Source organism: Carcharodon carcharias, chromosome X, assembly GCF_017639515.1.
Source record: "Carcharodon carcharias isolate sCarCar2 chromosome X, sCarCar2.pri, whole genome shotgun sequence".
In the NCBI taxonomy this organism is placed as follows: Eukaryota; Metazoa; Chordata; class Chondrichthyes; order Lamniformes; family Lamnidae; genus Carcharodon; species Carcharodon carcharias.
In genome coordinates, this window is record NC_054507.1 from 23,094,247 (window position 1) to 23,110,467 (window position 16,221).

At 40.5% G+C, this 16,221-nt stretch overlaps 1 protein-coding gene across 1 annotated transcript in view; it reads left to right on the forward strand.

Moving 5' to 3' along the window:
• The window catches only part of esyt1a (extended synaptotagmin-like protein 1a), a 99,727-nt gene extending 83,924 nt beyond the window's left edge, over nucleotides 1-15,803 (forward strand). The window contains exons 18-31 of the mRNA XM_041180233.1: nucleotides 250-426; nucleotides 721-803; nucleotides 1,398-1,446; nucleotides 2,339-2,428; nucleotides 3,102-3,197; nucleotides 3,627-3,698; nucleotides 7,144-7,230; nucleotides 7,466-7,609; nucleotides 7,833-8,080; nucleotides 8,480-8,572; nucleotides 10,108-10,239; nucleotides 10,884-10,980; nucleotides 11,311-11,360; nucleotides 11,965-15,803. Of these exons, the coding sequence (XP_041036167.1) occupies nucleotides 250-426; nucleotides 721-803; nucleotides 1,398-1,446; nucleotides 2,339-2,428; nucleotides 3,102-3,197; nucleotides 3,627-3,698; nucleotides 7,144-7,230; nucleotides 7,466-7,609; nucleotides 7,833-8,080; nucleotides 8,480-8,572; nucleotides 10,108-10,239; nucleotides 10,884-10,980; nucleotides 11,311-11,360; nucleotides 11,965-11,986 (1,440 nt within the window). The 3' untranslated portion in view covers nucleotides 11,987-15,803. The remainder of the gene's footprint in view (nucleotides 1-249; nucleotides 427-720; nucleotides 804-1,397; nucleotides 1,447-2,338; nucleotides 2,429-3,101; nucleotides 3,198-3,626; nucleotides 3,699-7,143; nucleotides 7,231-7,465; nucleotides 7,610-7,832; nucleotides 8,081-8,479; nucleotides 8,573-10,107; nucleotides 10,240-10,883; nucleotides 10,981-11,310; nucleotides 11,361-11,964) is intronic.
• Nucleotides 15,804-16,221: the final 418 nt, after the last annotated feature.

Consider the following 16,221-nt stretch of genomic DNA (forward strand, 5'->3'; position numbering starts at 1 on the left):
TTAAGTGGGTGTGTAGAGGGCCAGTCAAACATTTTTCTGGTCACTACTTTCTAGATGGTGACAAACTAAACTGCAGGAACAAAGATTTGGGAGTCCAAGTTGAAAAATACTTAACTAGTGGATAGGTACAAAAAGCACTCAAACATGGAGTTGAGGTACAGATCAGTAATGATCCAGTTGAATAGTGGAGCAGGCTCAAGGGGCTGAATGGCCTACCTATGTTGCAGTCATTAAATTTTGCTCTTTCAGGGCGTGATACGGATTCATCTGCTAGAAGCTGAGAATCTAATTGCAAAGGACAACTTCATGAAAGGAATGGTGAAAGGAAAGTCGGATCCCTATGTCAAATTGCGAGCAGGAGCCCAAAGCTTCCGGAGCAGAACAATTAAAGAAAACCTTAATCCCAAGTGGCATGAACTATACGAGGTCAGTATGTTCAGATGATGCACTTTGAAACCAAAGGGCAATAAAATAAAAATCCTTTATCCTGCAGGACCATGAAGGGTGCCAGATGGATGGGCCTGGGTAACAAGTGGGCAGGTCCTGTGTCCAGGACCTTCACTGTGCCACCTTTTTCACTCAGTCCTGATCTTGCTTAGTGTTGGATTATTTCACACTTAGGAGCAAACATCTGGCCCTGTTAATCCCTGTTGTTTTTTAATCAGTTGCTACTCTCTTCCTAAGGAAGGTTCTGACCTGTGGTAATCTCTCTCCTCTTAGGTCATTGTAAATCACATTCCAGGCCAGGAGCTGGAGTTTGAGCTCTTTGATAAGGACATAGACAAGGATGATTTCCTTGGAAGGTACGTTGCTCCATCAGAAAATTCAGAAAAGATGTCATAACAATGTTGAGACAGCATTGGAACAAAGAAAATGCCATTCAGTTAGTGCTTTGACCTTCTATAGGACCAGGAACTTGTTCACCCAAAATGATTGAGGAACACCCCCAGGGCAGGTACAGCACGGGGTTAGATACAGAGTAAAGCTCCCTCTACACTGTCCCCATCAGACACCCCCCAGGGCAGGTACAGCACAGGGTTAGATACAGAGTAAAGCCCCCTCTACACTGTCCTCATCAAACACTCCCAGGACAGGTACAGGACAGGGTTAGATACGGGGTAAAGCTCCCTCTACACTGTCCCCATCAAATTCTCCCAGCATGCGATTAGATACAGAGTAAAGCTCCCTCTACAATGGTCTATCAATAAGTAAACAAAACACTATAAACCTGTGAGAAACATAGTTTGAAACTTCTGTGGGTGGTCATGGAAATTCCACTACATTTCTACTTGCAAATGAACTGCTTTTTAGGAAGGTCTATGGTTGGTTGCATTTGCTTGTAATGTAAAAGAATTTTCTTGATGTGCTTGACTTAAATTGTAATCTCTTACATGCAGATTGAAGATCAGCTACAAGGACATCATGAACAGTAAAGTTATGGATGAGGTATTAAAAAATCTGGTTAACTCAAATCATATAATGAGACAGATTTTCCTTTTCCTGCAGCCAGGAGTATTGGATCCCCTGAGTGTGGTAGCCAAGGGTAAATCAGGCAAAGAAGAGGAGTATACATCAGGAAGGGAGCCTTTCTGATTTTTGATCCATTTAAATTAATGTATAGAAATTGGGCAGCTCCAATGAGCTTCTACAAAATTGGAGTTTCTGTTTGGCTGATACAGATCGCTCACACTCTCCCACCACAACACCCCATACTTAACTAAACTTTCAAACACAGGTTGGGGAACCAAGTAGCTTACCAGCAACGAGTGCTTGTCTAGCCAGGGCATTCTATCCATTAGAGTATTGGCTTTCAAGAGTTATCTGGGAGAGAGCAGTAAGAATCCTGGATACATGTTTTCCAGACAGTAAGGCAGCTGAAAATAGTCTCCCTGGTTTGTCAAAATGCCAAGTCAGGCCATTCAACCTGTTTAATCTGTACCACTGTTTCACTCCACATGAAGTCTAGTCTAATCTCACTCCAGCTGTTCCTCTAACTTCTGATGGTGGTAAACTTAATTTTGAGATCCTGATGATTTTGCAGCTGCTGGTCAAGTGTTGATATTTTACTGTAAGCTCCACAATATAAAAAACGCAAACACCCAGAAAACTAGACTTTGGCTGTCAGGTTTCCATTAATGAAATTTCACAGCCAGCCCCAAGAATGGAGTGTCTAACTGAGAGCGATTCAGGTGGCAGTCTTTTCTACAACCAGTAGGTCCAAGGATCATTTGAATACATGACATTATGCAGGCCAATTCCCCATTCAAGTTGGAGAATTAGGTAAACATCATAATTGCTATGCTACCCAATTCTGTTTCTTTTCCTTGTCCAACTGTAGTGGTTCATGCTGAATGATGTCAAATCAGGAAAACTTCATCTCAAGTTAGAATGGTTGCCACCAGGCATGGATTCAGTCATCCTAGAACAGGTGAGATTGGTACCAGTTTTCTTCCTGCTTAGTGTCCAGCTTTAATTTCTCAGGTGATTTTGTCTCGTTGCCTAAGAGGACATGGCACAGTGCCTTACGGGTGTGATTTAGTGTTGGTGGTGCCAGCTGCAGGCTCTCAATGAATTCCAAATAACGGGATGAAAATCTACTACTTCAGGTTGAGTCTGTGTTTAATTGTATGTAGCTGGTTGAGGGGGAGAACAAATAATTTTGGAAGCTGAACATTGTGCTTTCATGTTTCAAAGTCACAAGCGTACACCTTAGTTATTATGTTTGAAGCAGCTGTGCAGACATAGTGGGTTTCAGTCTGATCATAGCCATTGACCTGTCACACCCATGTAGATTAGCAATTACCATCAACAGGTCTAGGGGCTGCTTTTTATTTTAAAGTAATTTTAGCATATACTGCGGAATGAAATTGGGATTGTAAAATTCCTACATATTTCTCAACCTGCACCAGCCTCTAGTATCAAATGAGGGACACTGCGACCAGCCAGACTTGAAGGGAGTCTAGATGAAGGATTTTGCATTGCTGGGTTTTATTCTGTTAATGGAAAATTGTAAAGAAGCTGCTTATCTCTATTTTTCAGTCACTTCCAAGAGCTGGTATTTTAATTTAAATGGTTTTATTCTCCTATCCATCTCTTCTCAGGTCCTTCAGGCTAACAGGACCATCTTCACACAGAACGAGGTGGAACCATCTGCAGCCATCTTGACCGTCTACCTGGACAGGGCACATGAACTTCCTGTAGGCCTCAGGCTTGTTGATTCCCAATAAAATGGCGATTCTATCCCAGCCATAATGTCTGAAGTTGTTTGGTCCCTACTGCTGTATGGGCGAGTCTGCATCTAGGCTTGTTAGAGATATAATTGGAAAGAGAGGGATCTATGTTTCCTAGCAATCTAGCAAGGTTCATGTATTAATTTATACAGGGCATCTTGTCCAAGGCCCTGACTCCAAAAGCAAGACCCAACTAATCATCCAAATAGGGTTTGTGTATGAATGCATGGTATTGTGTTATATTCTAATCTTGGCCATTCAAGACCGATCTTTTCCCAATGGCTGTGGTCAATCTTAATCTCCAAATAGAAAAAGACCATTGACGAGAGTTGAGTTAAGTTGCTAGCTCTTGTTCATTGCTGTGATTGTAATTATGGATCTTACATGTTCACGCAGATGAAGAAAGGGAAGAAGCACCCCAGTCCAATGGTTCAGATAACTGTCAATCGCACCTCGTTTAAAAGTCAGGTAAGAGACTGACCACCTTAATGGTTAATTAGCTTTGGAGCTTCCAAAATGCACATATTTCTGGCATCTGGTGAAAATATTACTCTCCAAGATGAGCCTGTGCCTGAATAAAGGCCAAAGGCATAGAAGGGAGGATTCCCCTGTCTCCATGTCAATGTGTCATCTTAAACGTTGAAGTTAAGGTTGTTTTGTCATTATAAAATATGCCAGATATCATTGCTGGCAAAATCACGAATTCTTCAATAAGCAGACCTTAGGAGTGACGTAATCAGTATTCTGACCCCTGCTGTATCATATTCTGCAAGTAAACTCCGTCATTAGAGTGTACTATAGGCTCCCAAACAGTAATAGAAAAAGAAGAGCAGATATGTAGGCAAATTTCAGAGAAGTGTAAAAATAATAGGGTAGTAATAGTGGTGGATTTCAACTTCCCCAACAATAACTGGGTTAGTCATAGTGTGATAGGTTTAGAGGGAGTGGAATTCTTAAAATGCATCCAGGAGAGCCAGTAGGTAGAAGGTTCTACAAGAGAGGGGGTGGTCCTGGACTTAATTTTTGGGAATGAAGCCGGGCAAGTGGCAGAGGTATCAGTGGGGGAGCATTTTGCAGATAGTGATCATAATTCCATTAGGTTCAAGATTGTTATGGAAAAGGACAAGAATGGGCCAGAAATCAGAGTTCTAAATTGGGGGAAGGCCGATTTTAATAAGATCAGATATGGTTTGGCCAGAGTGGAGTGGGAGCAGCTACTTTTAGGTAAATCTGAGTCAGAACAGTGGGACTCATTCAAGAAGGAAATAGGGAGAGTACAGGGCCATCATATTCCAGTAAAGACAAAGGGTGGGCCCAAGAAATCCAGGGAACCCTGTATTTCAAGGGATACACAGGATTGGATAAAGAGAAAAAGGGAGGCTTATGGCAGATACCGAGGGCTCAAAACAGCAGAAGCCCTAGAGGAGTATAGAATATGTAGGTGGGGAAACTTAAAAAGGAAATTAGGAGAGCAAAAGGGGGGCATGATAAAACACTGGCAGGTAAAATAAAATCCAAAATTATTTTACAAGTACATTAAGAGTAAGAGGATAACTAGGGAAAGAGTAGGCAAGGACCATAGTGGTAATGTGTGTGGAGCCAGAAGACGTGGGTACGGAAATCAGACAGAAGGACTGTGACATAATTAAAGAAATTAGCATAGAAAGGGAGGAGGTTCTAAGTGTTCTGGCAGGCAGAAAAGTAGATAAATCTCCAGGCCCGGATGAAATGTATCCCAGGCTGTTGAGTGAGGCAAGGGAGGAGATAGCAGGTGCACTGACAATAGTTTCCAATACCTCTCTGGCCACAGGAGAGGTGCCAGAGGACTGGAGGACAGCCAATGTGGTACCGTTATTCAAGGGAGGAAGGGATAAACCAGGGAACTACAGGCCACTCAGTCTAACCTCAATGGTGGGAAAACTATTGGAAGCAATTCTGGGGGACAGAATTATTCTACACTTGGAGAGGTAGCATGGTTTTGTTAAGGGGAGGTCATGTCTGACCAAGTTGATTGAATTTTTTGAAGAGGTGACCAGGTGTGTAGATGAGGGCAATGCATTTGACATAGTCTACTTGGACTTCAGCAAGGCTTTTGATAAGGTCCCACATGGGAGACTGATAACGAAGGTAAGAGCCCATGGGATCCAAGGCAATTTGGCAAATTGGATCCAGAATTGGCTGATTGGCAGGAAGCAGAGGGTGATGGTCGAGGGGTGTTTTTGTGACTGGATGCCTGTGTCCAGTGGGGTACCACATGGATCGGTGTTGGGTCCCTTGCTGTTTGTGGTATATATAAAAGATTTAGACTTGAATGTAGGAGGATTGATAAGTAAGTTCTCAGATGTACGAAAATTGGTGGGGTGGTAAACAGCGAGGAGAATAGCCTTATATTACAGGAGGATATAGACAGGCTGGTCAGATGGGCTGATCAGTGGCAAATGGAATTTAATCTGGATAAGTGTGAGGTGATGCACTTGGGCAGGACAAACGAGGCATGGGAATACATGATAAATGGCAGGACCCTGGGAAGTACCGAGGATCAGAGGGACCTTGGTATGCATGTCCACTGGTCCCTCAAGGTAGTGGGACAGGTAGATAAGGTGGTTAAGAAGGCATATGGGATACTTGCCTTTATTAGCTGAGGCATAGAATATAAGAGCTGGGAGGTTATGCTGGAACTGTATAAAATGCTGGTTAGGCCCCAGCTAGAGTATTGCATGCAGTTCTGGAATCTGCATTATAGGAAGGATGTGATTGCACTAGAGAGAGTGCAGAGGAGATTTACCAGGATGTTGCCTGGGCTGGAGAGTTTTAGTTATGAAGAAAGATTGGATAGACTAGGGATGTTTTCTCTGGAGCAGAGGAGATTGAGGGGGGACATGATTGAAGTGTATAAAATTATGAGGGGCATAGATAGGGTAGACAGGAAGGAACTTTTCCCCTTGATGGAGGGATCAATAACCAGGGGGCATAGATTTAAGGTGAGGGGAGGCGAGGAAGAATTTTTTCACCCAGAGGGTGGTGGGAATCTAGAACTCACTGCCTGAAAGGGTGGTAGAGGTAGAAACCTTCATAACATTTAAGAAGTATTTGGATGTGCACTTGCGATGCCATGGCATACAAGGCTATGGGCCTGGTGCTGGAAAATGGGATTAGAATAGTTAGGTACTTGTTTGACCGGTGCAGATTCGATGGGCCAAAGGGCCTTTTTCTGTGCTGTAGACCTCTGACTCTATGACAAACAACCACTCCAACAGCAAAAAACATTTCCTCAGATGGATTCCATTGGACAACTTCCTTATCAGTTCACAACTAAGCCTGCAGCACGATTTAGTATCAATTCTCAGTTCCATTTCACAAACCAACATCTACATGGCGGTGGTGAGAACCACAATAAAGCAGTTACAGTAACAACCTGATAACATATGAAATCATGATCTCACTCCTCATCTGGGTGATATTAATTCTGCACCAATTATTTGCAGCTTGGTCAGAAAGGCTGTAAGGATGGCTGTTAAGGGAGATGGAGATACTCGTGTCACACTAATATGGTATATGGATTTTGAGATTAGGTTGAGGAACATCACAGGACTGAGTAAGGGAACTCTACTCGACTCTAACCCATGTTTTACCTGCCCTGTGAGTGTTTGATTCCATTCCTGATGATGAGACTCCCACTTTTATGACCAGAGAATTAACCTCTCCTCCAGAACCTATTTTAAAGAAGGCAGAAAGAGTATCTTTAAAGCAAAGTGGAACTTAGTATGTTAGAGGGAACTGGATGGTGCAATGGTTAGATTCTACTGTCAGAGTTTTAAGATTGGAGGTTACGTTGCTGAAGCTCCCACTTAATAAACATTTTTGTTCTTTGTACACAATTACAAACTGTTAATGGTGTCCTTCTCTTTTGCAGGTTATTAGTAGCACAGAACTACCCATTTGGGAGGAGTCATTTTCATTCCTTATAGGGAATCCAAACAAGGAATGTTTGGAGGTTCAGGTAAACTGCAGGAATGCCAGAGCATGAAATGCTATTGTTAATCGGCTATTTTACATCTTAGGTTTGCTGAGATGATATAACTAACTCAATGGGACAGGAACACCATACCATTGTAGTAGATTTTATTTTTGTCTTATTTTAAACTACTATATATCTCTCATCCCTTTACTTGATTGCAATGGTTCTAGCATGTGATATTTTCATTTTAAAAAGTATTTTCAAAATTGTTCCCTAGGTTAAGGATGACAGTTATGTCCTGGGGACTCTGACATTTCCACTCTCCCAACTGCTGGCCAGCAAGAATCTGACCTTGGACAAATGGTTTCAGTTGGAAAATTCAGGACCCAATAGTAAAATCATGTTAAAAGTCATGCTGGGGGTAAGATAATATGAATCAAGTATTGACTATTTGGGTGAAAATGCTTTCTATTGTGATTAATGGCCCTTAGCACTTAATGGGGCTTGTGTTGGAGTTGCTCTGATTGTTCTCTTAATCATGAGGCAGCTCCAAGTGTTCTGTTATATGTGGATGCTCTGTTTTAAAGAATGCTCCAACTGTTCGTTATATAATGTCAATGCTCTTTGTTTTTATTATGCCACAGATCCTAGTTTCTGAGCATTCCAGGGAGCTTTTCTCAATTCAGACCGCAGCACAGGAACCAGCTAACTATGAGGTGGAGAATGTATCCTTCTCGCCTTCAGTTAGTGACGAGAGTGAATCGAAACCCATTTCATCATTAGCGAATGATCCCAGCAACCATTCAGTGTCCTCCTTTGCTTCCGAGCACAACATCATTTCAACCAGCGAATCAGCGTCATCTGAACTGGATCTGCGACAGAGAATGAATCGGTAGACAGCAACTTTATATTTTCATACCAATTGCATAAATTCTACACTGGAATTTGCCTATGTTGATGACACTTTGTGTGGCATGACCAAGGGTTAAATCATACAGGCACAGGGCACTTTAGGGGAACAGGGCATTGTGGTAAGAGAATGGAAGCATGTTGTTTTTCTGCCCTTGGTGAACCCCCAGCCCCACGCCTCCCACTACTGCACTTTGCACCGGAAAATCAGGGACGAAATTGGAGTGCAGCTGTGGGCTTCTTAACATTTGAGTTATTGAGGGTCCACACAACTGGAGGGCGAACCGGAGTTGATGGCTAACTTGTTGGCTTAGAAACCATGCTCTGCAGTTGTTGCTTGTCTTTTCATATAACCACAGTTGCTGTCCTCTTTGTGTTTCAGTAAAATGGATGTTTCAGAGTCGCCACAGATCAAGCTGACACTGCAGTACAATGTGCAGCAAAGGAGACTGCTGCTTGTAGTACATTCCTGCAGGTAAGGGTTTGGGAGGCAGTAATTGCATTTTACTAATAAATCATTATACTGTACAAATCATAGTTAAAATCATCTGTGGACAGTTTCATATATCCTGTACTGAATCACCTACACCTTTTAGTCACTCAATGAATGGAATGCCACAGGATATGCACTTTGTATGCTCTTTTTCTCTCCTCCATCAGAATATAATGGCACCTTTATGCAGTAGTTCTAGATTTGGGAATACCGTAGCTGCAGCGTTTAGTCAGATCAATTTCCAAATGTAAGAATGTTCAGATATTGGAACATTTCACTTAGCTGTAGTAAATTATCAAATGTTTTAAGAATGTGCAGATGGTAATTCCTAAATTGAAAATTATGTAATCTAGTGTAGAATCACTTTAATCATTATTGTGCCCCTTCCAAGGTCTGGTGATCCTTCTTCAATAACATGCTACTTCGATCATTTAAAAACACTTCACCCACGATTCCTAGTTTTGTGTAAAATTATCTTCACAGAATAACAGCTTTCATTGTTTAAATGGGAAATCATTTATATAGCATTGACAGGCTGTAGTGACACTGTCTTTACATAAACAGCATAGAAACAGACCATTTGGCTCAATTGGTCAATGCTGGTGTTTATGCTCCAGCTAAGCTGTATCCATATGTCATTCATTTTATTCCTTTCCCTCTCAAGTACTTAGCTAGCTTCCCTCAAATGCACCTACGCTATTCACTTCAACTACTTCGTGGTAGTGATCACTGCTAAATGGTTTATCATGATTCTTAGCAGACTGAATAAGAAATAACAATGGAAAATGCAACGCATCAGTGCAGCACTAGAGCCCTGAGTTTTGATCCCAACCACAGTTACTTCGTTGGTGGAATCAGGACTAATTTTGTGTTGATTTTAGTGGACAATAAGTTTTACTAGATTCCTCTGAGCTTGCAGAACTTAACATGAAAGACGTTCAGGTGCAGCTCCAAGGCAAAAGAGCTACTTGGGAGCATGAGAGATGATTGACTGTGATTCTACCTCATCAGCGATTGCCTTCCCCCCCACACACACACGTGAATGTAATCATTTAGTTGTATGCGGCCCAGGAGACTATTCTGATAATTTTATCCTGTTGCAGATTTTTTAAAAAAGGATAAAACAGTTTAGAGACATTTGTAATAATTAAGAGCAGAGAATGGTGTTACTGTAACAAAAGAAAATGACCTGTATCTTGGGTTTAATTTGCCTCCAAACACTGGCTTCCTATTCCAATAGTTGTGGATACAAGTTACAGCCACCCTTCAGCTAGGAGCAGCAGTAGATAGTGCTTCACAACGTAGAATATTCTGGCTCATGGGGAATGAGGAGAAAAAAAACAAGGGCATAGGGTAGCTACAAGAGTGCCTGTATCCACTGGCATTGGAAAGAGTTATGGAGGAGAGTCAAATGTTGGAGAAGGCAGTTTCCATGAAAGACAGCAGAGATCATGTTCAATCTTACCACACAATATGAACAAAAACTTTGCTAAATATTGATTGGTTGTTTGTTGCAGGAATCTGAAGCTCCATTCCAAGGAGATCCCTGACCCATATGTGTCTCTAATTCTACTCCCTGACAAAAATCGAGTGACAAAGAGAAAAACGAGTGTAAAGAAGAAAACAATCAATCCTGAGTATAATGACAAGTAAGGAGTGAAGAATAGATGAGAAACTGAAGGAAAAGAGATCCAAGGCAAAGTGAATAGAAAACAGGGAAATGGGAACGACCCATACATATCATCAGGATACTTGAGTAGTAGGGGTAACATAGATAGCAGTTCTTTGAACACCCTGTTGTGCTGAACTTTATTTCATTTCAACAGTAAAATCATAAGCACAAAATCCAATCTTTGCATATATTTATGACTTCCAACTATACAGGAGAAATGAGAGATTTAAGAGAGTATGTTAGTGAAATAACAGGTACATAACTTGTATATTGCTATGTTTTACAAATAATAATCCAATTGCCTCCATAGCTGTGAAAATGTTTTTCTACACACTGCCCCCATACATATGCTCTAAGCAGAAGAAATCTGTCCTTTGTTCCCCCCGCGTGTGGAACCTCCCAAATTGCAAAGTTAGGTCTGGGGTCAAAAGGAAGTGGATCAAAATCTGTCGAGAAGGGGGATAATTGGCAACATTGCTTGATTTCTTTTTCCCCTGAACAGGTAGCCTTAAAATAAGAGAACAACAATTAGTACGGGAGGGAGTCTATAATAGAATCAACAGGAGCTGAGCTAATGGGGCTGAATGGCCTTTTCTCATTCTAGACTTCATGTTCTTCCAGATTTGAGTTTGAATTACCATTAGAGGAAGCACAGAAGAGAAAGCTGGACCTTACTGTGAAGAACAATGTTTCCTTCATGTCCAGAGAGATTGGAAAGGTATTGTATGTACTGCACAACTTTCAAAACCCAAAGATACAAAAAAATTCTAATTCATATAACAAATCCAACATTTGCAATTCTACTGCAATTATTTTAAATGATCCTGATTGATCTGGAATAATTGAATATCTACAAATTGTATCAATTGAGAATTTTAAAAAAATCTTTAGGCAAATCATGAACACTGTTGGTAGTTGAGAATGTTCTCGAGGTCGTGATCATTCTAAGCCCCTCTTGTAATTACTTCTGGGTATTTACTTTGTGCCCTGTCATAATTTTACTGAATCTGGGTTCTAACCAGATCCCTTATCTCTGTTTCTCTTCTAGCTCTGTTTTGATCTCTCTCAGCTTAATCTGACTCAGGAGATAACACAGTGGTAAGTGAGCAAGCCATATTGTGGGAGAATAAGACAACATGAGCCAAGCAGTTGTGTGTTATTATCCGTTAACTATTTTCTTACTGGAACTTACCATGTTATCACTAACATAAATCTCCCCATTTTCTTAAATCACACTAGTAGAGATTTCCATTCAGCTGAAGTTTAGAGAATATGGTCCATCATCTCATGGTGAATGTAGGAGATTTAGATTCATGATTTGAGAGAATGAGGGAAATGCAACCCAGACTGATTAGCAGTTTAGTAGAACTTCTTGTCTAAACTTCTCTCAAACAGTAAGGTGCAATTTGATTATCAGAATCTGGTAGGGGGTATTACCATCTAGTCATCACAAGTCTCCCCACTACAAGCTGTGGGCCATTGTATCAGGCTCACAGCTGTGATGTCCTTAACAATTGAAACTTGACATATAACGTATAAACCACTTTTGCGAGGCACTGGAGGGTGGCCAGTTTCTGAAACTGTACCCCAATGAGGAGTCTGTATCTTTAGGAGAGGATGTGAGAAAACATTTTTCTAAAGATATGGTACATATGATTTTACAAAATTGCAAATTAAAATAAAACTTTTCTTCATGTTACAGGTTCGATTTGAAGGAAGAATAGTGGCTCAGTGGCCTTAAGCCCATTTCACAATTGTTTTTGTTCATGAATGGTTTTATTTCCATTGAAGTATTTTATACCGCTTAAAGTATTATGTCACAATTTTTAATGGTATTTTGTATTCAATTACTATGTTTTTGTTTTAATTCACAAAGTTTGAGTATCAAGAGTGCCACATTTTTCATCCACTATTAACAACATTAGGCCCCTCCCATTTGAAAACAGTTTAAGTTTATCTAAACATCTATACAATACCTGTGGTTCTCAGGATCCTTACAATTACTTCCAAAACCTAAGTTCCGATGTGAAAGAAGTTCAGGAGTTTTCAGTGCAATGCTGCCTGTCACTTAACATAAAAACAGACATGTCCCACTGGCACAGCAGAAATTGGAACTAAGCCATGACAGAATTTTATAGTAAGCGTTATGTTGGGTATTACATAACTTAGACCCATAGTAAGTGTGCTGATCTGTGGGGGTGGAAAAGTGTTTCATTTCTGTTCTTTAGACCTGGTGCAAGCATATTGGCCTTGGGCTTCATTAATGTTTTATATGCTGGTGCACCACAATCAGGCTGCCTGCATTACCATGAGCTACTTATTATCTTTACTCCTGTTTTTTTTTCCTGAATTAATGAAAAAATGTGGCTTTCTGATGCTTTGGGCAGGCTGTGTGTGAACAGCTCAGAGTAGAATTGCTCTGGGGTCTGTGAAGTTCCCAAGTGTCAAAACGTGTGAATTGTTAAATTGCATATGTAGCCATTAATGAATTTTGCTGTGTTCAGTGTCTTTTAAAAGCAACCCACTTCTGGAATTCTGCACCGTCCAAAAACTAAGAGGTGTGTCAGAACTGGGAAAACTTGCTCCACTGGAGTGTTTGTTGTGCAAGATCTGGCAGTTTTAGCAGAAGTCTGTTGAGGGGCATAGCCCCACACCTGGCCTCCTATGTTTCTCGTTGCTATGAGCAGTGCCCGAGGCTCCATGGTGAATAAAATTGTATTAAGTGCCAAGTTCAACAATGGGTTGCTTGAAGCCATTGTGTACAGTATTAAGATGCTTTTATAACTAATAGTTTGTAGTTTGGAGGTTTGCATAAATGTACAAACATTTTCTACTACATACCAGGTTTTTCTTTTTATGTGATTAGCTTTGAGAAAGCCTGTACATTTCACGTTCTCAAACATCAAGAGGGTGTGGTGACATGGTGGCTATGTTAGCAGCCTAATAATCCCACAATGAGTGTTTAAATCCAACCTCGCCAGTTGCGGAATTTAAATTAATTAAATAAATGGTGATGATGAACCTACTGTATTGTTGTAAAGGCCCAACTGGTTCACTAATAATGTCTTTTTGCAGAAGGAAACGTGTTGTCCTTACCAGTCTGACTCCAGATCCACAGCAATGTGGTTGTCTCTCGACTACACTCTGAAATGGCATAGCAAGCCAGTCAGTTTATGAAAAACCGCAAGGAGATTGCAGCAACTCAAAAAAACGGCTTTACCAGAAACTGACCTATGAAATTAGTAATATGTTGAAAATATGTACCTGACAATGGAGGCTTTAGGTTCACTCAAAATCACTCCGCCATAGTACCAGCGAGTTAAACACTCCAGTGTAGTTTACCAGTCTGTGCAAACTCTCAGCCAGCTTGGGTGCTACAAGTAGATCCTGTGAAGCGGTACATGCTCTGCTCACTTTTTGCACAATCTGATATTAGCATATTCAAGTGACCTAGTGCCTATTTGAAGCAGGCACTTCAAGTCACTAATTGCAGTACTTTTAGGGTGGGGGGGTGGGCATGCCCAACTACATTTCTCCATTCATTTTGAGCCCAAAAGCTGGAGCAACAAGACCCTGCCCTAAAGTGCTCCAGATTTTTCATGAGAGCAATTTCATGGTCACATGTTGGATCTCCTGGCTGGAAAAGGCCCACTGTGCTCATGTATTCAAGGGGCCTGTATCTAATCAGCTGTCACAGACATGAAATGGGGGTCAGTCTCACCCACCCAAGCATAGCAGACCCAGTATTTAAGCAGAAAGCAAGGATTCAGTACCTATTGTAATTGTAGTTCATCTATATAAACCTAGGTCCTCAGTCAACAAGTTTGTGACCTCTAGAATCTGAGCAGGTCTCGATCAGTGGCTATCACATAAGTAAGATCAGAATCATTCCAATGGTGAAACACCCACACACCCTTCAGTGCAATTGATGTCCAGTCATATTATTTGGGAAACAAAGCTAAGATTTTATAGCCATTTGGTCACTGGCCCATTAAGCTCACTCTATCCAAAGTCCATGAATGATTAGTTGAGCAAGGATTCCCTTCTCCCAGCCCTTGCTGTTACAATCTCTGTGACCCTCAACCATCCGTTTCAATGAGTTAACTGACTTGAGTCAACTACCTCCTTTCTCTAGGAGTCTGTTTTGCATGTTCATCTTTGAGTAGTTGAGTAAAGCTGAGACTGAGGTTTAACGGTTGGGATTTTGGTGACTTCAATACATAATCTCACATTGAAAAGGACAGTTGTTTAACTGCATACACTGCTAAAGAACTTCAAACTATAAGTTTCTAATTCAGAAATGCCCAGACCTATGCTTTTTAATTCAATAAAAAGGTGTTGCTAATAATAACTACGGACTTTAAAACGTTCACTAGTGACAGATTATCATGACTAAATATGTGTTTATCACTAAGAGGTGATGCTGTGCTGCTTCTGAATGTTGGATAGCTTTGTAAATCTACATGCAAAAATCACAAACAATTCTGGCTTCTCAGATTTATATAGCAAAACTATCAATTTGGATTTTTCTTTGTTGCTTTTTTCACTTTCATAAATTTTGAATGCTTTAATTTGGAACTTATATTTTGTATCAACCAACATCACTAAAAACAGATTATCTGCTCATTTGTCTCAATGCTGTTTGTGGGAGCTTGCTGTGTGCAAATTGGCTGCTATGTTTCCCTGCATTATAACAGTGACTACACTTCAAAAACACTATTAGCGGTGAAGCATTTTGGAATGCCCTATGGTTGTGAAAGGTGTTATATAAATATTTTCTTCACTGACATACAGCTTGGATCATGCTGTCCGTGTTTGCCAACCTGACAAAAACCAACGGGTCTAGGTTTGTCTTTAACTCCAATATATCATGTTGCATAACTTTTGTATAATGGTATAGTATATGAAGCAAGGTTTGAAAGGCTGCACCATAAAATATTTGATAAACAGTCGAGTGACCAGTGTAAATCTATAGACATAGTTTATCAAGATAACGTAAACTATTGATAATCAAGCTCAGTTTAGTACTCGCACCTCCAAGTTTTATTTTTTAGGTGGACAAACTGGAGATAAACTTGCTAAACTTGGCTCCAGATCTGACTTTCATGGGCTTCTTCCGACAATCCCTAGATTCAAAGTTGGTGCAATTCAATGGTTTCATTCTGGTTCCTGCTCCTCTTCCTTATATGTCAGAAGTGTGCTACATGGTGAAAAATAACTTCATAATATAAATTTTTACCTTCGATATTTAGAGCATTCCTTTCATATGAATTATGTAGCCATTATTTTGTTTGTTACGTGATAAATAAAACATCGCAATTTTAGTTGGAAATATCGCAACAGTTAAACAGCATAAAATAAACAGCCACATTTATGGTTAAATTTTGCCAAATGATATAGTTCCATAATACTACTATGATTTGGACACTTGATTATGTAGATCACTGTTCATGATGGATATAGTTGAATACTTCTGCATGTACATTTATTGTATTGCTATATATACACAGATATACATAACAATAAAGTAACAAAAATGCAGCTACAGTCTTTTATAGTTTTGATCATTTACTTTCTCTTGTATTAAATGGGGTAGCTTGGCTCAGTGGTAGTGCTCTGGCCTTGGAATCAGAATATTGTGGGTTTAAGCCAAGGACTAAAGTACATAGTTTAAGTTGACATTTCAGTGCAGGACTTGGAGTGTAGCATTGTTGAGTGTGTTATTTTTCAGATGTTATACCTGACCAGACAGGGTTTCAGTTTATGTAGATGATCTTGGGGAAAACTTGGATAAGGCCCAAAAACAGGTGTGTGGATTATGATGCATAATTAACCACAGATGCAGGCAGCAAATAAACTTCTGCTACCTGCTTCTTTACATGATTGCAACATGCAGTCAGCACTGCACGAGTAGTTGCACACCCGAGTAGGGAGGCAAGATCTTGAGGGGCTAGCAGGG